The sequence below is a fragment of the Lissotriton helveticus genome, chromosome 6 (assembly GCF_964261635.1).
Source record: "Lissotriton helveticus chromosome 6, aLisHel1.1, whole genome shotgun sequence".
Taxonomy (NCBI): Eukaryota; Metazoa; Chordata; class Amphibia; order Caudata; family Salamandridae; genus Lissotriton; species Lissotriton helveticus.
This window is the reverse complement of record NC_136067.1, coordinates 2,048,440,948-2,048,468,905: the sequence shown is the minus strand read 5'-3', so window position 1 is coordinate 2,048,468,905 and position 27,958 is coordinate 2,048,440,948. Positions and strand designations below refer to the sequence as shown.

The 27,958-nt window shown below is 44.5% G+C and overlaps 1 protein-coding gene across 1 annotated transcript in view; it reads left to right on the top strand.

Moving 5' to 3' along the window:
* Window positions 1–27,958, top strand: part of TRIM54 (tripartite motif containing 54) — a 181,066-nt gene that overhangs the window by 140,735 nt on the left and 12,373 nt on the right. Inside the window, exons 3-5 of the mRNA XM_078648291.1 lie at window positions 8,278–8,449; window positions 14,082–14,177; window positions 26,121–26,354. Coding sequence (XP_078504417.1) covers window positions 8,278–8,449; window positions 14,082–14,177; window positions 26,121–26,354 — 502 coding nt within the window. The remainder of the gene's footprint in view (window positions 1–8,277; window positions 8,450–14,081; window positions 14,178–26,120; window positions 26,355–27,958) is intronic.

Genomic DNA, 27,958 nt, shown 5'->3' with positions numbered 1-27,958 from the left:
GAGATGTAGTTCTGTTGTGCACACTGTAGATGTAGTTGTGTGGTGGAAACTGTAAATGTGGTTGTGTGGTGGAAACTGGAGATGTAGTTGTGTTGTACACACTAGATGTGGATGTGTGGTGGACACTAGAGACGTGATTTGTGTGGAAGCAACTGGAGATGTAGTTGTGTTGTGCACACTGTAGATGTGGATGTGTGGTGGAAACTGGAGATGTAGTTGTGGTGTGCACACTGTAGATGTGGTTGTGTGGTGGAAACTGGAGAAGTGGTTTGTGTGGTGGAAACTGGAGATATTCTTGTGTTGTGCACACTGTAGATGTGGATGTGTGGTGGACACTGGAGACGTGATTTGTGTGGAAGAAACTTGAGATGTAGTTGTGTTGTGCACACTGTAGATGTGGATGTGTGGTGGACACTGTAGATGTGGATGTGTGGTGGAAACTGGAGATGTAGTTGTGTTATGCACACTGTAGATGTGGTTGTGTGGTGGAAACTGGAGATGTGGTTTGTGTGGTGGAAACTGGAGATATTCATGTGTTGTGCACACTGTAGATGTGGATGTGTGGTGGACACTGGAGATGTGATTTGTGTGGAAGAAATTGGAGATGTAGTTGTGTTATGCACACTGTAGATGTGGCTGAGTGGTGGAAACTGGAGATGTAGTTGTGTTGTGCACACTGTAGATGTGGATGTGTGGTGCACACTGTAGATGTGGATGTGTGGTGCACACTGTAGATGTGGATGTGTGATGGAAACTGGAGATGTAGTTGTGTTGTGCACACTGTAGATGTGGATGTGTGGTGGACACTGTAGATGTGGTTGTGTGGTGGAAACTGGAGATGTAGTTGTGTTGTGCACACTGTAGATGTAGTTGTGTTGTGCACACTGTAGATGTGGTTGTGTGGTGGAAACTGTAGATGTGGTTGTGTGGTGGAAACTGGAGATGTAGTTGTGTTGTGCACACTGTAGCTGTGGATGTGTGGTGGACACTGGAGACGTGATTTGTGTGGAAGAAACCGGAGATGTAGTTGTGTTGTGCACAATGTAGATGTGTGGTGGAAACTGGAGATGTAGTTGTGTTATGCACACTGTAGATGTGGCTGTGTGGTGGAAACTGGAGATGTAGTTGTGTTGTGCACACTGTAGATGTGGTTGTGTGGTGGACACTGGAGACGTGATTTTTGTGGAAGAAACTGGAGATGTAGTTGTGTTGTGCACACTGTAGATGTGGTTGTGTGGTGGACAGTGTAGATGTGGATGTGTGGTGGGAACTGGAGATCTAGTTGTGTTGTGCACACTGTAGATGTAGTTGTGTTGTGCACACTGTAGATGTGGATGTGTGGTGCACACTGTAGATGTGGATGTGTGGTGGAAACTGGAGATGTAGTTGTGTTATGCACACTGTAGATGTGGCTGTGTGGTGGAAACTGGAGATGTAGTTGTGTTGTGCACACTGTAGATGTGGTTGTGTGGTGGACACTGGAGACGTGATTTTGTGGAAGAAACTGGAGATGTAGTTGTGTTGTGCACACTGTAGATGTGGTTGTGGTGTGGTGGACAGTGTAGATGTAGATGTGTGGTGGAAACTGGAGATGTAGTTGTTTTGTGCACACTGTAAATGTGGATGTGTGGTGGAAACTGGAGATGTAGTTGTGTTGTGCACACTGTAGATGTGGATGTGTGGTGGACACTGTAGATGTGGATGTGTGGTGGAAACCGGAGATGTAGTTGTGTTATGCACACTGTAGATGTGGTTGTGTGGTGGAAACTGGAGATGTAGTTGTGTTGTGCACACTGTAGATGTGGTTGTGTGGTGGACACTGGAGACGTGATTTTTGTGGAAGAAACTGGAGATGTAGTTGTGTTGTGCACACTGTAGATGTGGATGTGTGGTGGAAACTGGAGATGTAGTTGTGTTATGCACACTGTAGATGTGGCTGTGTGGTGGAAACTGGAGATGTAGTTGTGTTGTGCACACTGTAGATGTGGTTGTGTGGTGGACAGTGTAGATGTGGATGTGTGGTGGGAACTGGAGATGTAGTTGTGTTGTGCACACTGTAGATGTGGATGTGTGGTGGACAGTGTAGATGTGGATGTGTGGTGGACACTGTAGATGTGGATGTGTGGTGGAAACTGGATATGTAGTTGTGTTATGCACACTGTAGATGTGGTTGTGTGGTGGACACTGGAGACGTGATTGTTGTGGAAGAAACTGGAGATGTAGTTGTGTTGTGCACACTGTAAATGTGGTTGTGTGGTGGAAACTGGAGATGTAGTTGTGTTGTGCACACGGTAGATGTGGTTGTGTGGTGGAAACTGGAGATGTAGTTGTGTTGTGCACACTGTAGATGTGGTTGTGTGGTGGAAACTGGAGATGTAGTTGTGTTGTGCACACTGTAGATGTGGTTTTGTGGTGGAAACTGGAGATGTAGTTGTGTTGTGCACACTGTAGATGTGGTTGTGTGGTGGAAACTGGAGATGTAGTTGTGTTGTGCACACTGTAGATGTGGTTGTGTGGTGGAAACTGGAGATGTAGTTGTGTTGTGCACTCTGTAGATGTGGATGCGTGGTGGAAACTGGAGATGTAGTTGTGTTGTGCACACTGTAAATGTGGATGTGTGGTGGAAACTGGAGATGTAGTTGTGTTGTGCACACTGTAGATGTGGATGTGTGGTGGACACTGTATATGTGGATGTGTGGTGGAAACTGGAGATGTAGTTGTGTTATGCACACTGTAGATGTGGATGTGTGGTGGAAACCGGAGATGTAGTTGTGTTATGCACACTGTAGATGTGGTTGTGTGGTGGAAACTGGAGATGTAGTTGTGTTGTGCACACTGTAGATGTGGTTGTGTGGTGGACACTGGAGACGTGATTTTTGTGGAAGAAACTGGAGATGTAGTTGTGTTGTGCACACTGTAGATGTGGATGTGTGGTGCACACTGTAGATGTGGATGTGTGGTGGAAACTGGAGATGTAGTTGTGTTATGCACACTGTAGATGTGGCTGAGTGGTGGAAACTGGAGATGTAGTTGTGTTGTGCACACTGTAGATGTGGTTGTGTGGTGGACACTGGAGACGTGATTTTTGTGGAAGAAACTGGAGATGTAGTTGTGTTGTGCACACTGTAGATGTGGTTGTGTGGTGGACAGTGTAGATGTGGATGTGTGGTGGGAACTGGAGATGTAGTTGTGTTGTGCACACTGTAGATGTGGATGTGTGGTGCACACTGTAGATGTGGATGTGTGGTGCACACTGTAGATGTGGATGTGTGATGGAAACTGGAGATGTATTTGTGTTGTGCACACTGTAGATGTGGATGTGTGGTGGACACTGTAGATGTGGTTGTGGTGGAAACTGGAGATGTAGTTGTGTTGTGCACACTGTAGATGTAGTTGTGTTGTGCACACTGTAGATGTGGTTGTGTGGTGGAAACTGTAGATGTGGTTGTGTGGTGGAAACTGGAGATGAAGTTGTGTTGTGCACACTGTAGCTGTGGATGTGTGGTGGACACTGGAGACGTGATTTGCGTGGAAGAAACTGGAGATGTAGTTGTGTTGTGCACAATGTGGATGTGTGGTGGAAACTGGAGATGTAGTTGTGTTATGCACACTGTAGATGTGGCTGTGTGGTGGAAACTGGAGATGTAGTTGTGTTGTGCACACTGTAGATGTGGTTGTGTGGTGGACACTGGAGACGTGATTTTTGTGGAAGAAACTGGAGATGTAGTTGTGTTGTGCACACTGTAGATGTGGTTGTGTGGTGGACAGTGTAGATGTGGATGTGTGGTGGGAACTTGAGATGTAGTTGTGTTGTGCACACTGTAGATGTAGTTGTGTTGTGCACACTGTAGATGTGGATGTGTGGTGCACACTGTAGATGTGGATGTGTGGTGGAAACTGGAGATGTAGTTGTGTTATGCACACTGTAGATGTGGCTGTGTGGTGGAAACTGGAGATGTAGTTGTGTTGTGCACACTGTAGATGTGGTTGTGTGGTGGACACTGGAGACGTGATTTTGTGGAAGAAACTGGAAATGTAGTTGTGTTGTGCACACTGTAGATGTAGTTGTGTTGTGGACACTGTAGATGTGGATGTGTGGTGGAAACTGGAGATGTAGTTGTGTTGTGCACACTGTAAATGTGGATGTGTGGTGGAAACTGGAGATGTAGTTGTGTTGTGCACACTGTAGATGTGGATGTGTGGTGGACACTGTAGATGTGGTTGTGTGGTGGAAACTGGAGATGTAGTTGTGTTGTGCACACTGTAGATGTGGTTGTGTGGTGGACACTGGAGACGTGATTGTTGTGGAAGAAACTGGAGATGTAGTTGTGTTGTGCACACTGTAGATGTGGATGTGTGGTGGACACTGTAGATGTGGTTGTGTGGTGGAAACTGGAGATGTAGTTGTGTTGTGCACACTGTAGATGTGGTTGTGTGGTGGACACTGGAGACGTGATTGTTGTGGAAGAAACTGGAGATGTAGTTGTGTTGTGCACACTGTAGATGTGGATGTGTGGTGGACACTGTAGATGGGGTTGTGTGGTGGAAACTGGAGATGTAGTTGTGTTGTGCACACTGTAGATGTGGTTGTGTGGTGGACACTGGAGACGTGATTTTTGTGGAAGAAACTGGAGATGTAGTTGTGTCGTGCACACTGTAGATGTGGATGTGTGGTGGACACTGTAGATGTGGATGTGTGGTGGAAACTGGAGATGTAGTTGTGTTATGCACACTGTAGATGTGGTTTTGTGGTGGACACTGGAGACGTGATTGTTGTGGAAGAAACTGGAGATGTAGTTGTGTTGTGCACACTGTAGATGTGGTTGTGTGGTGGAAACTGGAGATGTAGTTGTGTTGTGCACACTGTAGATGTGGATGTGTGGTGGACACTGTAGATGTGGATGTGTGGTGGAAACTGGAGATGTAGTTGTGTTATGCACACTGTAGATGTGGCTGTGTGGTGGAAACTGGAGATGTAGTTGTGTTGTGCACACTGTAGATGTGGTTGTGTGGTGGACACTGGAGACGTGATTTTTGTGGAAGAAACTGGAGATGTAGTTGTGTTGTGCACACTGTAGATGTGGTTGTGTGGTGGACAGTGTAGATGTGGATGTGTGGTGGGAACTGGAGATGTAGTTGTGTTGTGCACACTGTAGATGTTGTGTTGTGCACACTGTAGATGTGGATGTGTGGTGCACACTGTAGATGTGGATGTGTGGTGGAAACTGGAGATGTAGTTGTGTTATGCACACTGTAGATGTGGCTGTGTGGTGGAAACTGGAGATGTAGTTGTGTTGTACACACTGTAGATGTGGTTGTGTGGTGGACACTGGAGACGTGATTTTGTGGAAGTAACTGGAAATGTAGTTGTGTTGTGCACACTGTAGATGTGGATTTGTGGTGGAAACTGGAGATGTAGTTTTGTTGTGCACACTGTAAATGTGGATGTGTGGTGGAAACTGGAGATGTAGTTGTGTTGTGCACACTGTAGATGTGGATGTGTGGTGGACACTGTAGATGTGGTTGTGTGGTGGAAACTGGAAATGTAGTTGTGTTGTGCACACTGTAGATGTGGTTGTGTGGTGGACACTGGAGACGTGATTGTTGTGGAAGAAACTGGAGATGTAGTTGTGTTGTGCACACTGTAGATGTGGATGTGTGGTGGACACTGTAGATGTGGTTGTGTGGTGGAAACTGGAGATGTAGTTGTGTTGTGCACACTGTAGATGTGGTTGTGTGGTGGACAGTGTAGATGTGGTTGTGTGGTGGAAACTGGAGATGTAGTTGTGTTGTGCACACTGTAGATGTGGTTGTGTGGTGGACACTGGAGACGTGATTGTTGTGGAAGAAACTGGAGATGTAGTTGTGTTGTGCACACTGTAGATGTGGATGTGTGGTGGACACTGTAGATGTGGTTGTGTGGTGGAAACTGGAGATGTAGTTGTGTTGTGCACACTGTAGATGTGGTTGTGTGGTGGACACTGGAGACGTGATTTTTGTGGAAGAAACTGGAGATGTAGTTGTGTTGTGCACACTGTAGATGTGGATGTGTGGTGGACACTGTAGATGTGGATGTGTGGTGGAAACTGGAGATGTAGTTGTGTTGTGCACACTGTAGATGTGGTTTTGTGGTGGACACTGGAGACGTGATTGTTGTGGAAGAAACTGGAGATGTAGTTGTGTTGTGCACACTGTAGATGTGGTTGTGTGGTGGAAACTGGAGATGTAGTTGTGTTGTGCACACGGTAGATGTGGTTGTGTGGTGGAAACTGGAGATGTAGTTGTGTTGTGCACACTGTAGATGTGGTTGTGTGGTGGAAACTGGAGATGTGGTTGTGTGGTGGAAACTGGAGATGTAGTTGTGTTGTGCACACTGTAGATGTGGTTGTGTGGTGGAAACTGGAGATGTAGTTGTGTTGTGCACACTGTAGATGTGGTTGTGTGGTGGAAACTGGAGATGTAGTTGTGTTGTGCACACTGTAGATGTGGATGTGTGGTGGAAACTGGAGATGTAGTTGTGTTGTGCACACTGTAGATGTGGATGTGTGGTGGAAACTGGAGATGTAGTTGTGTTGTGCACACTGTAGATGTGGTTGTGTGGTGGAAACTGGAGATGTAGTTGTGTTGTGCACACTGTAGATGTGGATGTGTGGTGGAAACTGGAGATGTAGTTGTGTTGTGCACACTGTAGATGTGGTTGTGTGGTGGAAACTGGAGATGTAGTTGTGTTGTGCACACTGTAGATATGGATGTGTGGCGCACACTGTAGATGTGGTTGTGTGGTGGAAACTGGAGATGTAGTTGTGTTGTGCACACTGTAGATGTGGTTGTGTGGTGGAAACTGGAGATGTAGTTGTGTTGTGCACACTGTAGATGTGGATGTGTGGTGGAAACTGGAGATGTAGTTGTGTTGTGCACACTGTAGATGTGGATGTGTGGTGGAAACTGGAGATGTAGTTGTGTTATGCACACTGTAGATGTGGTTGTGTGGTGGAAACTGGAGATGTGAGCCTGTCCACAAGCCAAACCCTAATAAACATCAAGTAAGAATATAATAAGGTGTCTTCAAAGCTCAAGAAAGTGCATTTCTTTAACAGAGGGAAGCTTTTCACCCTCATACTTCAGAATATGAAAAGTATTTATTAAAAAGGACAGTTTATGATAACAATGCTATTAGTGAAATAGAAGACAAAGCAGTTATGCATACCTTAAATGCTGCTTAGATGCTTATCATAGAAGGAGTAATATTGTAGCTTATTAAATTAAACACAAGACATGTTTTTTGTACAGTGCATTATTCCCTGAGCTCATGCATTCGAAGGTTCTGTGACATGTGATAATGCACAGATAGGAGGCTTGTGAAATACATCATGTGTCTAAGATCACACCGTTTGATCAAGCTGGGATTGAACCCTTGTTTTCCAGTCTCACGCTTTGCAATTCACCGACTACTCCTGACATTAACAATCAATGCTTTGCCCATAATTCTTGATGGATGAGATTTAGAGTGTGAGTGACAGGCAGGATCCACCACTGGCGTAAAAATAGCCCTTGCAGCCCCTGCGGTGCAGTGGGTGAGCTCCAGGGGGTCCTGGTCTGAGAGCTGACTGGGTCAGAACATGCCCCCCTCAATGTACTTTGCAAAGGGGCCCCCTCAAGTTTCATGGTGCCACTGGTATCCGCATCTTATTTTGGACAGTTTTACATAGCGCCAACCTTGCCGAAGGATATAGCAGCGCTTCACAATAGACACAGACTATGTTACAGGTGTTTCTTGGCGCATGGAGATTTGCTGGGATTAGAACCAGTTTCCTGATTATACGTGATTGGCAGATGTGCCTGTGCTTTCTGTTAGTAATGCAGCTCCAATTCTGTTTTTTCTACCTACTCAACTCGTGTGTTTACTGGCAAATCACTTTCAGCCCCCTACACAAAGGTTTTCTTGAGTTGGTATAACTTACAACAGTATTGTTGAATTTTTATGAGTCACTTCTGTTCATGGAAGAAAGCTTTATGAGCAGGGCCCTTTGTCTCTGGACCTTTTATTTCTCTTTTAAAAAACTAGGTGTTCTCAGGACCCAACAACCCCAGTGGAATCACTGTATGGACCTGGGCAGGAACATCTCACAGCAATGGAACTGCCCCCCCCCCCCACTCCAAGAGAGTGGCTCCATTATCCCCCCATGGCACTGCTGAAGTTGTGCTCACCTGTTGCCTTGACTAGTTGAGTGTGGTTGACATTTCCCCCCTGCTGACCTCTGACCTCTTTCCCCATAGGCCGATCCACACCAAGGCGGAGCAACAGATCATGTGTGAAGAGCACGAGGACGAGAAGATTAACATTTACTGCCTGACCTGCGAGGCGCCCACCTGCTCCATGTGCAAAGTCTTCGGGGCGCACAAGAACTGCGAGGTGGCGCCGCTCGCCAATGTCTACAAGCGCCAGAAGGTACTGCCCCGCCCCCCCCGCCTCCTACTGCCAGAGGTGTGAAAGTGCACTCGGAAACGAATATATGACGTTACAACGAATTCCGCTGCAACGCATGCCTTTACCACGCACGTGTTACAACGGAATTCGTTTACCACGCATAACATTTACCACAATTACTAGCGTGGTGACGTCATATGTCGTTAAGAGAAAGCAGAAGTTTATTTTCCGTTTTCTCTTAAACAACGCTGATACCCGACGTGACTTCAGGTGAGTTTCTTTTTTGGGGGGGGGGGGAGACCCCCCCCAAGCCCCCCTTTTTTTATTTTTTTCCTTTACCACATATACCTTTACTACAAACCTCGTAGTAAAGGTATGTGTGGTAAAGGCTTTCGTGTTAACCACGCATGCGTTGTACTGCATGCGTGGTTAACGACTTTGTTGTAAAGGCTTCGTTGTAATGGCCGTTTCCCCTCGGAAACTCCTGGCACAAGGCCTCGACTCTCACAGCAAACACCCAACATGGGGGCGACAACAGAGCTTATGTTCATTATGTAGGGCTGTCAAAGTCAGCAAAGAACCACCATGTCTCCACCCGTGGGGTTATTATCAGGGTAGGTCAATTGGTTCTAGAATTAAACTTCAAAACGGTATACAGCCTTTACAACGAAACTTTTACAACGAACTACCATTACAACGCAACTTTTACAACGCAAACCATTACAACGCACTCTAGGATAGGGAATAGGTTTAATGTACTATCCAACACCTTCCCTACTATCCACGGGGACTGGAGTTGGAATAGTAAATTAAACTATTCACTATCCAGCGCCTAAAAGCATTATGCGTTGTAATGGTATGCGCTGTAAAACTTGCGATGTAAAGGTAGGCGTTGTAAAAGTATGCGTTGTAACGTCATACATCCTTCAAAACACATTGGGTTGTCAGGTGAAAGCCCTGGGCTGGAAACATGGAGCCAAGATGAATATAGGAATATATATATATATATATCACTGACCATGTCATGAGTGATGTAATATGTGAGGTCATAAGCAGTTCATTGCGGGGTTGCGAGTTATAGTTCGCTCAGGTAACTATAGCTGCTGAATTTCTCTGTTTTTGTCAAGAGGAATGTCCGCCTAACTATAACATCCATGTAACCTTTGGTTTTTTCATTGAATATATATTAGCTACAAAGTAATGTACAAAGTTCCCCAGAAGGGGTAGAGAGAAGGTAGAGTATGTCGATATGCAGTGTGTGTAGAGAGAAAAGAAAGAAAAGCCAAAGAGGGGGGGAATCCCCTAGTTGGGACTAAAACCCTCACACACCTAGCAAGCTAGATGTCATGCTTCATCATATGGGTTTGCTCCTCGCTGAACTGGCGCTGCAATGTTCAGCGGGCACCCTCAAGGGGGCTCTTTAACGGAGATCTTTAATCCCTGCCATATGGTGCATGCGGGTGTGCGGGGAAGAAAGGGGTGTAGTCGTAAAAGGTGTGGTGAGATTAAAAAAGGTGGGTCAGTCCACAATGAAATTTATTGGAGTGGCTGGCGCCCTTAGTAAAAAGAGTGGGAGGGGAGATAGTTGCTACTAGTAATGTTAGGCAAGATATCTGCAACCCCCTGGTGTGGTCAACATGTTTCATGCCTACGCGGCATTTCATCAGGACCCTAGTGGGACGTACTACACAGTGAAAAAGTAATAATATAAATGGTATAAAGGTTAAAAATTCTTAAGTCATACAACCTTATGCCATGAGGTCATAAAGGGGCAGGCAAGAGTATCCTGCTTGGTATGAGTGACCCTAAGGGAGATCGTGAGATGCCCCGCAGACTGCTCCAGTGGGACCTGCACGTGAAGGTCAGGAACCCGGATAGCGTGCGGTCAGAGCCGCTAACACCTACCCCCACCGTCTGGTCAGGTCCTGCCCCTTTATGACCTCATGGCATAAGGTTGTATGACTTAAGAATTTTTAACCTTTATACCATTTATATTATTACTTTTTCACTGTGTAGTACGTCCCACTAGGGTCCTGATGAAATGCCGCGTAGGCATGAAACATGTTGACCACACCAGGGGGTTGCAGATATCTTGCCTAACATTACTAGTAGCAACTATCTCCCCTCCCACTCTTTTTACTAAGGGCGCCAGCCACTCCAATAAATTTCATTGTGGACTGACCCACCTTTTTTAATCTCACCACACCTTTTACGACTACACCCCTTTCTTCCCCGCACACCCGCATGCACCATATGGCAGGGATTAAAGATCTCCGTTAAAGAGCCCCCTTGAGGGTGCCCGCTGAACATTGCAGCGTCAGTTCAGCGAGGAGCAAACCCATATGATGAAGCATGACATCTAGCTTGCTAGGTGTGTGAGGGTTTTAGTCCCAACTAGGGGATTCCCCCCCTCTTTGGCTTTTCTTTCTTATCTCTCTACACACACTGCATATCGACATACTCTACCTTCTCTCTACCCCTTCTGGGGAACTTTGTACATTACTTTGTAGCTAATCTATCGGACACGTACACTGGACCCCATTAAACATTGTCCGTCTTGGTTCCCTCCTTTTGTTACACATTGAATATATATTCACAGAAAATAACAAAGGTTACAGGGACGTTATAGTTAGGCTGACATTTCACTCCTACAGAAGAGGAAGATGAGGTGAAAAGTGAGAGCTACTGGATACAATGGGCCCAGGGGGGCTTACAATGTTTAGGATCACACGTAACTACAGCATGCAATACACATATACTTTTGGTTCTGTCTTCCCATTTGATATCAGTAATGCCAAGTTTAGTGCCTCAGGTTTACACAGAATAGCTTTAAAATACGGAGCAAAAGGAGAAGCGGGTTCCAGCATTTTTCCTCTTTATCAGAAAATCGTCCCCTAACAAGAAGACTATCCCCCAGATGCATCAAGAACCCATTTAGCGATTCCTTAATAGCGAAAAATAACGATTCACTATTAAGGAATTGCAAAATGAAATGCATCAAGAAATCACAAAAAAAATAGCGATTTCTTGGAATTCCTTAATTGCGACTCGTAAATTGCGAGTCGCAATTAAGGAATACCTCCCCATTCATTCCTATGGGCCTAGAGGCCCATAGGAATGAATGGGAAGACAATCTCAATTTGCAAATCGCAATTAGCGAATCGCAAATTGAGATTGAGATTGCGATTGAGATTGCGATTTCAAGGGTGCAGGGGTGTCCAAAGGTCACCCTGTTGCACTCCTGAAATTGATCTGTGCACATATGTTGCGCACACACATGCACAACATGAAACTTTGAAAAATGCACTTTAGTGCATTTTTCAAAGTTTTTGTAAATTACCATGAAGTTGTAATTCATGGTAATTTGCGAGCCCTATTAGCGAATTCACTATTTTTAAAACTTTCATGCATTGCACATAAGGAATCTCATTTTGAGATTCCTTAAATGCAAATATTCGCAATTTAGCGATTTCTCAATTTGCGATTTTTGCATTAGGGATGATGCATCCCAAATGCAAAAATACCGGTCGCAAAGGGGCAGATTCTAAGAATCTGCCCCTTTGTGAGCGGATTTTTGTTTGATGCATCTAGCTGTATGTTCCTTACATCTCAAACTTTATTCACTGTCAGTTCTCTGGGTAAGAGGTCTTATGTGCCATTGGAAATAGTAACGCAGACATAGGAAAATCACAGAAAGCCATTCAAAGAAAAACAGCAGATTGTGAGGCAAAGACTGGCTTTGTTGGGTTGAGCTAAATTTATTTAGCACGTCCTGCTACGAGCCCCAATTCACTTGGCCAGATGCATTTTCGACCTACAGTGCCCCTTAGTTTGAGAAGTTTCCCCCTTTTTAAATCACAATTGTTTGTTGGAAATTCAAATGCAGAAAATTTGTCCTGCAACAACGTTGACTGCAAGATATTGACTTGCACAATATCTCAAGGTAAGCAAATTTAGAGAATGTAAATGTTCTTTTCTTGTACATTACCTTGATAATGTTGTAAACGTTGATATCTTGAATTTAATGAGATCGCGGTTTGATATATAAAAGTTGATATTGTGGTATCACCCCTTCACCACGTCAGTGCTCTGCAAAGACTTGCTAACCTCACCAGGTCCTGACGGCTCATAAGTAATCAGGCTTTGCAGCTATATGAACTGATTGGTGGATATTTTAGAGTTAATCTTTACATCTGTATTACTAGGTTTTTAAGGGATTTCTTTTATTTAAATTTTTTTTAAAGGTTTTTATATTGCCACATGTCACCAAGGACATTTCAGGGCAATGGAGCTAGATACATCCAATTATCCTGACAGGCCAGGTATTCTCCCAACAGATGTGTAGGATGTGTTTATGTGTCGTTTTCTATGGATGCTCCATTCTGGAATTGAATTAGTTAAAGGTGTGTTTGGAAAGTTTTGGTTTCTGTTTTTTCTTAAAATGTGGTGAAACAGGTTTAGTTCAGAGTCAACAGCTGATGCTGTTCCATGGTTTCTGTCCCCGGACGCCAGGGGTCGGTCACCAGTCTTTTGTCGATTGAAGCTTTTGAAGGTAACCATAACCTTTGCCCCAACTGTCAAGGTGTCACAGGTAGTGATTAGGGGTGTGCGTAACTCACGTAATTCCATGCAGCGTAATCATGCCGAATTACCTACGAATTCCATGAGATTATGCAGAATTATGGGAGAAGAGTAATTTAGCGTTTAGCGCTAATACTTAGCATACAAATGAAGGGCGTCCTTCAGGTTCTACATGAGCCTGTAAGATTTAGCCAATGCTTGTTACCATATTATAGTTTTCCTCAGTGCAAGCAGGAAATTGTCGTGGGTGATTCCATATGGATGACCATGTCTGCCCACATTTACAAAAGTAATTCTGTCACTGAACTAGGTACTTTAAATGGCCAATCTTCATATTATGGGTTTTAACATGAAATTCAAGGTCATGTTTTTAACTATCCCAAATCCCAAGCAGCCCAATGACGTATGAGTTGAGCCTTACTATCTTTACTATCTCTCATAGCACGGTTTTGCCTTTCTCTAAAGTTGGACTCATGGAACCCGCTCAAGATCTCTTCTTGTCCTTATTGCATGGACCAGAGCAAACCGATTATTGTATGGATGTCAAAGTTAATGAAATATAATATAAAACAAAAACATTGCAGCAAATGAGTAATCCATAGAACTTTCTGTCTGGAGCATACACCCAGCACCGAGGAGTCCTGGTGTCGAGAGTGGAATTTCTGTAGCTTGGGCGCCAATGGTGATCTTTCCTGATGATAGGGTACGGGCTGCTTCGTTCGGCTTGGATCTGCTGCCTCCTGATGGAACACAAGCAACTCCAGATGTTTATCAGCCTTTCTGAGCCTCATGCAAGTGGTGCAGGTCGAGTCCTATGGCAAAGTGAGCTACAGAACCCACATCTAGGCACACCCATCACACTTAGTTACTCATGGTCTATAGTCCACACATACAAAGCCCAAAAACTCATTTCCCTGGGATAATGTTTCTCTAGATAATCAATCTCCATGCTTGAAGTGGTTTGTTTTCCTGTTGACCCTTGGGCTCCTCTTAGCTCTGGGCGCTGTTCTGCGGTGGATACACAGACTCTCGTTTGCTGCTGAGCTGACCCTTTTTGTCCTCCCTCCCACAGAGCGAGCTGAGCGACGGCATCGCCATGATGGTGGCCGGCAACGATAGGATCCAGGCGATCATCTCACAGATGGAGGAGATCTGCAAGACCATTGAGGTAAGTTCCGCGGATGGGCATGTGGGCGGCCATTACTGAACTGGAGGCGAGGGAAGGTGACTAGAGCGTGGCAGGAGCTGCATTCATAGAACACAACAGCCCACACCCGTGCTGCCCGTTAGAACAGATCAGCAGTCTGCCTCAGGGCCAGCCAACACATGGCGACCAGGACTGCTTAGTGTGGAAAGTTGCAAGGATTTCCTCCTAGGCAATTTTTATGAAGTTTGTTTTCAATTTTGCAATCTTTCTAAATTTGATAGTGTTCAATGTTTTAAAAGAAATTAAATGTTTGAGAAACCTTCATTTACAACCGGTTTGCAGGAGAAAAACACCCCAAACCCCACTTTTTAACAGAATTATCCTAGAAACTGTCCTAAAATTGTCCTAAAGCATTTTTGTGTGGAAACTTTTACACAAAACCTTTTTTTTCACTGAAGGAATCTGACTCACTAGCTCAAACGTCATAATCTGTGCAATGTGGAAAGATTTCCACTTTCGCCTTGAACAAAGACCGCATTTAAAACATGTCACCTTTAAAAGATACATGAAAAGTGAACCCAAGGGCCCCTCTGCTCACCCTCGCCCAGGTAACCCGACCCCCTTTCGCCAGCTCCCCTTTCTTCATCAGAAGGCTTCTGAAAAGGAGGTTGTTTTGAATTGAAACCCTATGATTCTGCCTGCTTCCATACAGACAATCCCTTGAAGGTGAATTCTGAGGCGTGACGTCCTGACTGCCCCCAGGAACAGGTAGTCCTCGATGAATTCCTGGCAGGCTCCCCAAACCGTGTTGTACCCTCATATGTGGGTCTAGAGGCCGATGGCAGCCATCTTTGTCTGTGATGAATGGGGTCAACTCAGGGCTAATTCACATCACCTCCCAAATCGTTCTAATCCCAGAAACCCTTGGGCCTTGTTAGGGAAGTGATGTCAGCGGATCATAGCCAATCCCTGCTCCTGCCCGTTCTTCTCGGCCACGTCACTGTGACATCAGGGCAAGATCATCATACAACGTTTTATCTGCTCACCCTTTCCCTAGCAGAGATCTATCCTCGCCACGCGGGTTCATTCTACCTGGTTGTGATGACTTAAGTCAATACTGAGGGGTTCTGTTTTTGGACATTTTTAGTCTAACTTTAAGTCTGATTCTATCCCAAAGACACATTAACTGAATAAGGAACATGACCAGCAGAGCCACACAAGGTAGAAGGAGAGACAACTGATCATTGAAGGACAGAGATATTTGTCATGTTCATTCTGTTGAGGCCATAAAAAGACAACATTGTGCAGTTTTGTTTGACCTACTCTATTGGGGGTCTCTCACAATATGTTTAAAGGAAATGCCCAGAGGACAAGGAGGGCAACGCAAAAGTCAGAGTAACACTCAAGAGTCTGAAGAAATTCGTAATAATACAACTTAAAAGTATTTTATACAAATAGGAGATACAATTTCAAGAGCCTTTTTTTCTTTTTACACAAGGCTATGCCTGGCACAGCCCCTGATCATCAGACTTACATTCTGCAAATACTCTGCCTTCCGTCTAAGTATTACCTCTCTGATGAGACGGGCCCTGGAACATTGCCCAAGTGACAACATCTACCACCGAGGTGAAGGTTTGGTCAGGCTGAGTACCAGTGCTTTAATTGGAAATACTAAAGTGCTGGTACTAATTATCCACAGTACCAGTTTCTTCCTGATAAGTTCCAGAACTCTCCCATTAAATGTATTGCAGTAGTGCTGAGAAGTGCAGGTACTCTCCCATTAAATGTATGGCAGTAGTGCCGAGAAGTGCTGGTACTCTCCCATTAAATGTATTGCAGCAGTGCTGAGAAGTGCAGGTACTCTTCCATTAAATGTATTGCAGCAGTGCTGAGAAATGCAGGTACTCTTCCATTAAATGTATTGCAGCAGTGCTGAGAAGTGCAGGTACTCTTCCATTAAATGTATTGCAGCAGTGCTGAGAAGTGCAGGTACTCTTCCATTAAATGTGTTGCAGCGGTGCTGAGAAGTGCAGGTACTCTTCCATTAAATGTGTTGCAGCGGTGCTGAGAAGTGCAGGTACTCTCCCATTAAATGTATTGCAGCAGTGCTGAGAAATGCAGGTACTCTTCCATTAAATGTGTTGCAGCGGTGCTGAGAAGTGCAGGTACTCTTCCATTAAATGTATTGCAGCAGTGCTGAGAAGTGCAGGTACTCTTCCATTAAATGTGTTGCAGCGGTGCTGAGAAGTGCAGGTACTCTTCCATTAAATGTATTGCAGCAGTGCTGAGAAGTGCAGGTACTCTTCCATTAAATGTGTTGCAGCGGTGCTGAGAAGTGCAGGTACTCTCCCATTAAATGTATTGCAGCAGTGCTGAGAAATGCAGGTACTCTTCCATTAAATGTGTTGCAGCAGTGCTGAGAAATGCAGGTACTCTTCCATTAAATGTGTTGCAGCGGTGCTGAGAAGTGCAGGTACTCTTCCATTAAATGTATTGCAGCAGTGCTGAGAAGTGCAGATACTCTTCCATTAAATGTGTTGCAGCGGTGCTGAGAAGTGCAGGTACTCTTCCATTAAATGTGTTGCAGCAGTGCTGAGAAATGCAGGTACTCTTCCATTAAATGTGTTGCAGCGGTGCTGAGAAGTGCAGGTACTCTTCCATTAAATGTATTGCAGCAGTGCTGAGAAATGCAGGTACTCTTCCATTAAATGTGTTGCAGCGGTGCTGAGAAGTGCAGGTACTCTTCCATTAAATGTGTTGCAGCGGTGCTGAGAAGTGCAGGTACTCTTCCATTAAATGTGTTGCAGCAGTGCTGAGAAGTGCAGGTACTCTCCCATTAAATGTATTGCAGCAGTGCTGAGAAATGCAGGTATTCTCCTGTTAATTGTATGGCAGCAGTGCTGAAAAGTGCAGGGACTCTCCCATTAAATGTTTTGCATATTACACAGGACAGTGGTCCCTACTTATGGACAGAATAATGTTCAGTAACAATAATCATACACCTGATAAGTGTTATGTCTTTTGTCCAGCCGGACAAGAAATGTATTTTGGCTTTCTAGTCAATTAACCATGATGTGAGAACAATTCAATAACAAGTGGGCACAACCGTGACCCACAACATTTAAGACAGAACAACGAAAAAAATAGCTAAAAAAGGGCAAAGCAAAAGTATGTCTGTGTACTTGTAGTCAGTGTTACAGACGCAAATTCTTATAAACACACCATTGCATTTTTCAATATTACATTATCTTATTGCATATGGGGTTTTACGGTCGACGACGTTTCGATTCCTTTTTTACATGTGGGGCATCATCATCAGGACAAGAAATTTCATCATTGTTGTCTTTAGACATTAATTACTTACACTATGCCTTTTCTCACATTACTTAACAATAAAGGATTACATGGGAGGAAAAGAGGGGGGAAAAAACAAGAGATATACATAAAATTAGGCATGTTGTTTCGAGAGCTTAAATAATCATTTAGTGTGATCAAAACGGCGAGTGAAGAAGTGTTTCTTTAAAAGTGAAGGTAAGATGATTAAGAACGGCGCGGAGTGCCCGTGAGGTCGAGGAGAGCAATGATACATATGGTCTGTGCCCGTGAAGTCAAGGAGAGCAATGGTACATATGAACTGTGGCCTGTTGTTTAAAAACCACTGAGCGTCAAGTGTTGGAGACGGCGAGTGAGAAAGTGTTTGTTTTAAAAAATAATAAATGAGTCGATTTATAAACAACGTGGAGTGCCCGTGAGGTCAAGAAGAACAGCTATACTTATGCAGTTGAACATGTGAGTTCTATACTCTTGGACATGAGTGAAGTGATGGACATGGCGAAATGAGAAGTGTATGTTTAAATTTCGGGTGAAAGCGGCGCACAGTGAACGGTTATGTACATCATGCCAGAATGGTGGCCGAGGGCAGACGGTTATTACAGTTAAACCTACGTGCATGATTGAGTTGCGGACTCAGCAGTTATTGATACGATTAATAGTGGCTGGATGACATATCTGGAGAGGAGAGATTATTATAGGTTAAAAAGGCGTGGGCCCCCAGGGTGATGGCTGGGAGTGCGAAGTGCATGCTGGAAGCATAATTACCAGTCGAGCCGTGTCCAGAGCAAATGTTGTCTGGATCCGGTTAGGTGCGAGCGTTATAGCTCAATCTAAAAGAGGGAGGTGAGGTATAGACGAGTTAGCAGGCTCTGGGCAGCGTACGGGATTGTTCGCTGGATTTGGGAAGCAGGCGAGGTAACTTACTTGGCAAAGCCGGGAGCGCTGTGGCAGACACGGCAGTCTGATGATTAATGACAGCGTGCCGGAGTAGCAGTTTGTCAACCCGCGCGGGCTACAGACAGCGAGGAAGGACTGTGCCGTATAGTTCTAAGTGATAGTTGTGCACAAGTGGGGCGGCCATCTTAGGATGGTGAAGTGGTGAAGTGATCATGGTGGTGAAGGAATCAAGGTGTCAATTTGGGGCACTGATTGCGGGGTGCATAAAACGACGCAAGTGACCTAGAAGGGATACATTTGTATGATATCATATATACAGGGTTTACAATAAGGAGGTCCAATTTTCAAGGCGGTTCAGGCCGTTTCTGATGCTGTTTGTTTTCAAAATCCAGTGGAGTTCCTCTTTATTGAGCAGTTGAGAAATGTCCGCTCCCCTGGGGGGGCGGGGGGTTTTGATGGTGGTTACAACTGTCCAAAGTAGGTATTTTCACTGTGGCCTTTTTCTGAGAAATGTTCCACAAGTGGTGCATTGGCTGTTTTACACGGGATCCTGCTTCGATGTTGGCCGATTCTCAGTTTCACTTTTTGGCTTGTCTGCCCTATGTAGATAAGCATGCAGGGAAATAAAATTGCGTACACCAAGTTTGCCGAATTACAATTGGAAAAGAATTTCCGGTCGAATTTAATGGTGCCATATTCAAAAGTCTTGCTTTCAATTGTAGAATCGCAACATACACAGTTTCCACATTTTGTATGGCTCGTAAGAGGAGGGACACCTCATGCATCATTTATAGTAGTTTTAAGGGGTTGTTGCGGCAGGGATGCTCTTACTAGGTGGTCTTTAATATTCTTGGCCCTTTTAAAAACGAACATAGGATGATCTAACGTCAGTTGGCCTGCGTTAAGACCTGGCCAATGTTTAAGCACACTTTTTCTAATCGCATTTGAAACAGGAGAGAATGTGGTCACACGGATTCGCCTATCTTGTTCTTTTTTCTGTTTGGGTTCCAAAAGGGCTTCTCTTGGACAATACCAAGCCCTTTTGATGGAGCGGCGTACCAATTTGCGCGGATAGCCTCTGTTTCTGAGTTTTTTGCTGAGGGTTTTTGCTTCAGTGAAATAGTCATCTTTGAAATAGCAGTTGCGCCTGATGCGTAGAAATTGGGGAAAAGGGGAGTGAGTCATGTAAGGCCCTGGGGTGGTGGCTGCTATATTCCAAAAGAGTCTTACGCTCTGTTGGTTTGCGATGCAGAGAAGTAGTTAAGCGGCCTTCGGTGTGTCTTATTTCTAAATCCAGAAAAGGGATGGATTCTTTACTAGTGGACAAAGTGTATTTGAGTCCCCCACTGTTATTGTTCAGCCAGTGTTGGAACAATATGAGATTGTCAGAGGATTCGGTCCATAGTAGAAAAATTTCATCTATATAGCGTTTCCACAAGGCAATGCCATTATGGAAAGGGTTAGATGCATCCAGGATGTTATTGGTCTCAAGATGGTCCATGTACAGGATAGCTAGGTTTGGGGCAAAAATTGCTCCCATGGAGGTACCCCTGACCTGGCCATAGAACTGTCCTTCGAAAAGAAAAAAGTTTTTTGTGAGGCAAATTTCTAATAGCTGAAGGATGAAAATGGATGGGACATTATGTGGGCGTGTGCGTGTTTCTAGTACCTTTTCAATGACACGGAGGGATTCGTATTGTGGAATGTTAGTGTACAATGATTCCACATCCAGCGTGCACATGGTGCTGGATGTGGGATCAAACGGGTGCTCCTCAATCATGTTAATCATGGCCATACTGTCCTTGATGTAACATAGGGTCTCGGGTACAAATGGTTTGATAAAAAAATCTATGTAGTGGCCCAGTGGCTCTAGGACAGAGCCGCAGCCTGAAACTATGGGGCGGCCAGGGGGGGATTGAGAGTTTTTATGGATTTTGGGGAGGTAATAAATGACAGGGATGCGAGGAAATTTTATGTTAAGGAAATCAAACTCTTTTTTGGACAGAAAACCTGAGTCAAGTCCCTCTGTGGTAACTTTAGTGATCAGATCCTGAATCTCTGCAGTGGGATTGCGAGGGAGTTTTCAGTAATGCTCGGTGTTACTAAGTTGCCGTAGTATTTCACCTTTATATAGGTCGATATCTTGGATCACTATGCCCCCTCCCTTGTCTGCAGGTTTTATTATCAGGGACTGGTTGTTTTTGAGGGAGGAAATGGCATTTTTTTCTTTGAGCGTGATGTTGTATGGTATGAAAGACCTCTTACTCTCGAGGTTGCTTAGGTCCTTGAGAACCAATTTCTCAAAGGTAGGTATCTCAGGTGGAATCATACCGGCAGTCGGGGAGAATTTTGACGGGAGTTTGAAGGGGGTGTTGCCGTGTTTGGAAGGGGAGGGATTGAGAATGAAAAAGCTGTGTAGGCGAATCTTCCTAAAAAATCTCAAGAGTTCTATCTGCACGTCCTGAAAGTTGGGACGTACTGTGGGGACAAATGAAAGTCTTCTGCTCAAGAGTGAGGCTTCGTTGCTAGACAAAATATGTTCGGTGAGGTTAAAGATCGGGAGGAGGCCATTCTCTAGTTCATTGGAAATGTGGCTAGATGTAGCTACCAGCAGTAGTGCTGGCGGCCTTTGAACCGTTCGCCTGGAGGGTTCGATGGTTTCTTCCATGTTTAGGGCTGCTTCCCTCTGCCCCTCGGTTGACCCCGGCCTCCTTCTAAAAAAGTACGGTTAGAAGGGCCGGCTACTCTTAATGATCAGATTACTAACAGACTATTTGAAATCAAACACAATCCCATTGGGGCTACAAGTACGCAATGTGCCAGGGGTTTTCACTAGCAACCCAAAATATCTGAATGGTTTCAGCACTGGATTGTGCTCGGGATAGACATCGCTACAGAAGAGCTTCAAAAACTGAGTACAGAGATAACAGATCTCGAAAAACAGATTAAAGACAGTAATTCCAGCTCAGAAACCAGTAAACTTCTTGACCAAATACGTAAAACTATTGAAGATTTTCACAAGTTTGAACTCAACAAAAAAACAATCAAAGTACGCAAAGACATAAAGAATTTCAGTCAAGAAAGAACGCACCCCTACCTGGCCAAAGATTACTTTTACAAACTGCCCATATAACGGCCCACAAAACCAAAGACCCTGGGGTAGGTTTAATAGGAGACAACAGTTTGTTGGTTTCACTGACAGCTCAGCTGACTCTTCAGGACAGTCAGACCAAAGTGATAGTCCAGGCCCTTCTAACCGTACTTTTTTAGAAGGAGGCCGGGGTCAACCGAGGGGCAGAGGGAAGCAGCCCCAAACATGGAAGAAACCATCGAACCCTCCAGGCGAACGGTTCACACGCCGCCAGCACTACCGCTGGTAGCTACATCTAGCCACATTTCCAATGAACTAGAGAATGGCCTACTCCCGATCTTTAACCTCACCGAACATATTTTGTCTAGCAACGAAGCCTCACTCTTGAGCAGAAGACTTTCATTTGTCCCCACAGTACGTCCCAACTTTCAGGACGTGCAGATAGAACTCTTGAGATTTTTCAGGAAGATTCGCCTACAAAGCTTTTTCATTCTCAATCCCTCCCCTTCCAAACACGGCAACACCCCCTTCAAACTCCCGTCAAAATTCTCCCCGACTGCCGGTATGATTCCACCTGAGATACCTACCTTTGAGAAATTGGTTCTCAAGGACCTAAGCAACCTCGAGAGTAAGAGGTCTTTCATACCATACAACATCACGCTCAAAGAAAAAAATGCCATTTCCTCCCTCAAAAACAACCAGTCCCTGATAATAAAACCTGCAGACAAGGGAGGGGGCATAGTGATCCAAGATATCGACCTATATAAAGGTGAAATACTACGGCAACTTAGTAACACCGAGCATTACTGAAAACTCCCTCGCAATCCCACTGCAGAGATTCAGGATCTGATCACTAAAGTTACCACAGAGGGACTTGACTCAGGTTTTCTGTCCAAAAAAGAGTTTGATTTCCTTAACATAAAATTTCCTCGCATCCCTGTCATTTATTACCTCCCCAAAATCCATAAAAACTCTCAATCCCCCCCCTGGCCGCCCCATAGTTTCAGGCTGCGGCTCTGTCCTAGAGCCACTGGGCCACTACATAGATTTTTTTATCAAACCATTTGTACCCGAGACCCTATGTTACATCAAGGACAGTATGGCCATGATTAACATGATTGAGGAGCACCCGTTTGATCCCACATCCAGCACCATGTGCACGCTGGATGTGGAATCATTGTACACTAACATTCCACAATACGAATCCCTCCGTGTCATTGAAAAGGTACTAGAAACACGCACACGCCCACATAATGTCCCATCCATTTTCATCCTTCAGCTATTAGAAATTTGCCTCACAAAAAACTTTTTTCTTTTCGAAGGACAGTTCTATGGCCAGGTCAGGGGTACCTCCATGGGAGTAATTTTTGCCCCAAACCTAGCTATCCTGTACATGGACCATCTTGAGACCAATAACATCCTGGATGCATCTATCCCTTTCTATAATGGCATTGCCTTGTGGAAACGCTATATAGATGAAATTTTTCTAATATGGACCGAATCCTCTGACAATCTCATCTTGTTCCAACACTGGCTGAACAATAACAGTGGGGGACTCAAATACACTTTGTCCACTAGTAAAGAATCCATCCCTTTTCTGGATTTAGAAATAAGACACACCGAAGGCCGCTTAACTACTTCTCTGCATCGCAAACCAACAGAGCGTAAGACTCTTTTGGAATATAGCAGCCACCACCCCAGGGCCTTACATGACTCACTCCCCTTTTCCCAATTTCTACGCATCAGGCGCAACTGCTATTTCAAAGATGACTATTTCACTGAAGCAAAAACCCTCAGCAAAAAACTCAGAAACAGAGGCTATCCGCGCAAATTGGTACGCCGCTCCCTCAAAAGGGCTTGGTATTGTCCAAGAGAAGCCCTTTTGGAACCCAAACAGAAAAAAGAACAAGATAGGCGAATCCGTGTGACCACATTTCCTGTTTCAAATGCGATTAGAAAAAGTGTGCTTAAACATTGGCCAGGTCTTAACGCAGGCCAACTGACGTTAGATCGTCCTATGTTCGCTTTTAAAAGGGCCAAGAATAATAAAGACCACCTAGTAAGAGCATCCCTGCCGCAACAACCCCTTAAAACTACTATAAATGATGCATGGGGTCTCCCTCCTCTTAGGAGCCATACAAAATGTGGAAACTGTGTATGTTGCGATTCTACAATTGAAGGCAAGACTTTTGAATATGGCACCATTAAATTCGACCGGAAATTCTTTTCCAATTGTAATTCGGCAAACTTGGTGTACGCAATTTTATTTCCCTGCATGCTTATCTACATAGGGCAGACAAGCCAAAAAGTGAAACTGAGAATCGGTCAACATCGAAGCAGGATCCGGTGTAAAACAGCCAATGCACCACTTGTGGAACATTTCTCAGAAAAAGGCCACAGTGAAAAAGACCTACTTTGGACAGTTGTAACCACCATCAACCCCCCCCCCCAGGGGAGCGGACATTTCTCAACTGCTCAATAAAGAGGAACTCCACTGGATTTTGAAAAGAAACAGCATCAGAAACGGCCTGAACCGCCTTGAAGATTGGACCTCCCTATTGTAAACCCTGTATATATGATATCATACAAATGTATTCCTTCTAGGTCACTTGCGTCGTTTTATGCACCCCGCAATCAGTGCCCCAAATTGCCACCTTGATTCCTTCACCACCATGATCACTTCACCATCCTAAGATGGCCGCCCCACTTGTGCACAACTATCACTTAGAACTTTACGGCACAGTCCTTCCTCGATGTCTGTAGCCCGCGCGGGTTGATAAACTGCTCCTCCGGCACGCTGTCATTAATCATCAGACTGCCGTATCTGCCACAGCACTCCCGGCTTTGCCAAATAAGTTACCTCGCCTGCTTCCCAAATCCAGCTAACAATCCCGTACGCTGCCCAGAGCCTGCTAACTCGTCTATACCTCACCTCCCTCTTTTAGATTGAGCTATAACGCTCGCACCTAACCGGATCCAGTCAACATTTGCTCTGGACGCGGCTCGACTGGTAATTATGCTTCCAGCATGCACTTCGCACTCCCAGCCATCACCCTGGGGGCCCACGCCTTTTTAACCTATAATATTCTCTCCTCTCCAGATATGTCATCCAGCCACTATTAATCGTATCAAGAACTCAATCATGCACGTAGGTTTAACTGTAATAACCGTCTGCCCTCGGCCACCATTTTGGCATGATGTACGTAACCGTTCACTGTGCGCCGTTTTCACCCGAAATTTAAACATACACTTCTCCTTTCGCCATGTCCATCACTTCACTCATGTCCAAGAGTATAGAACTCACATGTACAACTGCATACGTATAACTGTTCTTCTTGACCTCACGGGCACTCCACGTTGTTTATAAATCGACTCATTTATTATTTTTTAAAACAAACACTTCCTCACTCGCCGTCTCCAACACTTGACGCTCAGTGGTTTTTAAACAACAGGCCACAGTTCATATGTACCATTGCTCTCCTTGACTTCACGGGCACAGACCATATGTATCATTGCTCTCCTCGACCTCACGGGCACTCTGCGCCGTTCTTAATCATCTTACCTTCACTTTTAAAGAAACACTTCTTCACTCGCCGTTTTGATCACACTAAATGAATATTTAAGCTCTCGAAACAACATGCCTAATTTTATGTATATCTCTTGTTTTCCCCCCCTCTTTTCCTCCCATGTAATCCTTTATTGTTAAGTAATGTGAGAAAAGGCATAGTGTAAATAATTAATGTCTAAAGACAACAATGATGGAATTTCTTGTCCTGATGATGATGCCCCACATGTAAAAAAGGCATCGAAACGTCGTCGACCGTAAAACCCCATATGCAATAAGATAATGTAATATTGAAAAATGCAATGGTGTGTTTATAAGAATTTGCGTCTGTAACACTGACTACAAGTACACAGACATACTTTTGCTTTGCCCTTTTTTAGCTATTTTTTTCATTGTTCTGTCTTAAATGTTGTTGTTCACGGCTGTGCCCACTTGTTATTGAATTGTTCTCACATCATGGTTAATTGACTAGAAAGCCAAAATAAATTTCTTGTCCGGCTTGACAAAAGACATAACATATAAGTAGGGACCACTGTCCTGTGTAATATGATACTGCCCAAGGTCCCTATGGCATACCTTCTGGGTTCCCTTGTCTCTGTGTAAATATATTAAATGTTTTGCAGCAGTGCTGAGAAGTGCTAGTTCTCTCCCATTAAATGCATTGCAGCAGTGCTGAGAAGTGCAGGTACTCTCCCTTTTAAATTAAAGAAGTGCAGGTACTCAGAACCGGAGAGCACCTGCCCATTTAAAGCACTGTAAAGTACAGATCCAAAATGCTGTTCCCTATGATTACTGCTGACAGGAAACCAAACATGATTTTCAGGCTTCAACAATGTTTTCTTTTTGTCTCAGTTTTATACATCTACATTTACTAAAAGGAGTACCACTTTTTACCCTGTACACGAGGGAAGAGCGTTGATGCGTCTTAACTGTATCCCACGTGTGGATAACCCCCCTATTCTCCATATATACTTTATTATATAACCAGATATTGTGCACCCTAAAACACGGCCCCTCTCCAGCTGAACAGTGTGAAGTGCACTCTTTTAACCTCTTTACCCTCTGGATTCATCCGCAGGAGAACAGCCGGCGCCAGAAGCAGCACCTGAGCCAGCGCTTCGACTCCCTCTACGCCATCTTGGAGGAGCGCAAGAAGGAGCTGCTGCAGTTCATCGCGAAAGAGCAGGAGGAGAAGCTGCGGCACGTGCGCGCCCTCATCCGCCAGCATGGTGACCACCTGGAGGTCACCTCAAAGCTGGTGGAGACCGCCATCCAGTCCATGGAGGAGCCGCAGATGGCCGCCTTCCTGCAGGTGACCTGAGCGCCCACCTTTGGGGTTCAGTGCGTGGCTTTGTTACACATTACTGGAGCCCAGCACTACTTCTGAGAGTTGGGTGGGAAATATACAGGTGTGAAAGGTCATGGGGTGGGCGCATAAAGATGTAATAAGTCTGTAAAATCCAAAAGCCCACCAACAAAAACCTGAACGAAAATTTCCACCCATAAAGATGTAATGTCAAAAGTTCAAATGTCCAGTTAACAGGAACACTGAGGATCCAGTCAATAAATCAGTCATGGAATTGTAAGCGTGCTACTCGCCCGTGAGGACCTCAAGGCCCTGAGGGAGGTGAGGGGGTCCACAGATCTGTGGTCGGAAATAAAGAACACTGGGCCCTGTTCACCGGAAGAGCAGTAACACAGAGTGTGCTGGTCAGGTGTCTTTCCAAGCTGGGGCTGTTGAGCTACTTCTGAAGTCCACACAAATACAAGAGCTGGTCCTGCACGGGCAGCTTTTATCTATTTCAAGGGGCGATAACGAGAAGCTAAGTTCAGTTTAAAGATGGGCTATATGGTTAATGGTGATAAGAATATACATTCTCAAGGATACAGTGCAGACTTCCTGGGCAGGGCTGCTGCTGCCATTTTTAAACAGCTTCCAGTGCAGGATTAAGGGGGAGGCTAGTATATGGCCTAACTAGCAGATCTGCAGCCAGAGCTTCCAAAGTAAAGGGATCCATTTTTGTTCTGCCCTGTGTTCCGCACCAGAGCTCGGGCACCGTAAGGACTTTGTTATTTTTCTACCTTCTCAGAAAGGCTTCTGCGCTCTGATAGTAAGAGTTCCATTAAAGACGCGGAGTCCACAAAAGAAGTGTGGAGGTGAACGATAACAAGATTGAATCCTTCAGGACCGAATAATCTTTTGCTCCCCTGGGTGTAGCAAAATGAGCCTGTTTTATGTTGTATAATTTACAGCTGTCTCTCAGGTTTGACACTAGGACGCAGGTGCCTTAGGACATGATCCCTTAAATTCCCGGGGGGTTCTGGGTACACTGTCTGCTTCAATATAAACGGATCACTGACATAATATCGAATTCACAAATATAGAATTACCAAAATATCGAAGAAAAAATATAGAATGCAAAAATATCGAATTCCTATCTACAAACAGGTAACTACAAAAATATCCAAACAAAAATATAGTTTTAAAAATATAGTTAGTCAAAATATCGATTTTTTTTTAAATGTCTTAAAAGTAATTTAAAATTAATGAAATAATAAATATAACATTTACTATTACCACTCCAGTAAGTGCAACAGTAGGGAAAGCGTTGGATAGCGTAGGGGTAAAAATTACTATTCCCACTCCAGAGAGCGCAACAGTAGAGAAAGCGTTGGATAGCATAGGGGTAAAAATTACTATTCCCACTGCAGAGAGTGCAACAGTAGGGAAAGCGTTGGATAGCGTAGGAGTAAAAATCACTATTCCCACTCCAGAGAGTGCAACAGTAGGGAAAGCGTTGGATAGCGTAAGGGTAAACATTACTATTCGATATTAAATTACTTACCATCACTTCGATATTTTTCACCACTATATTCTGTCCATTCGATATTTTGTCCATTCTATATTTTGACTTC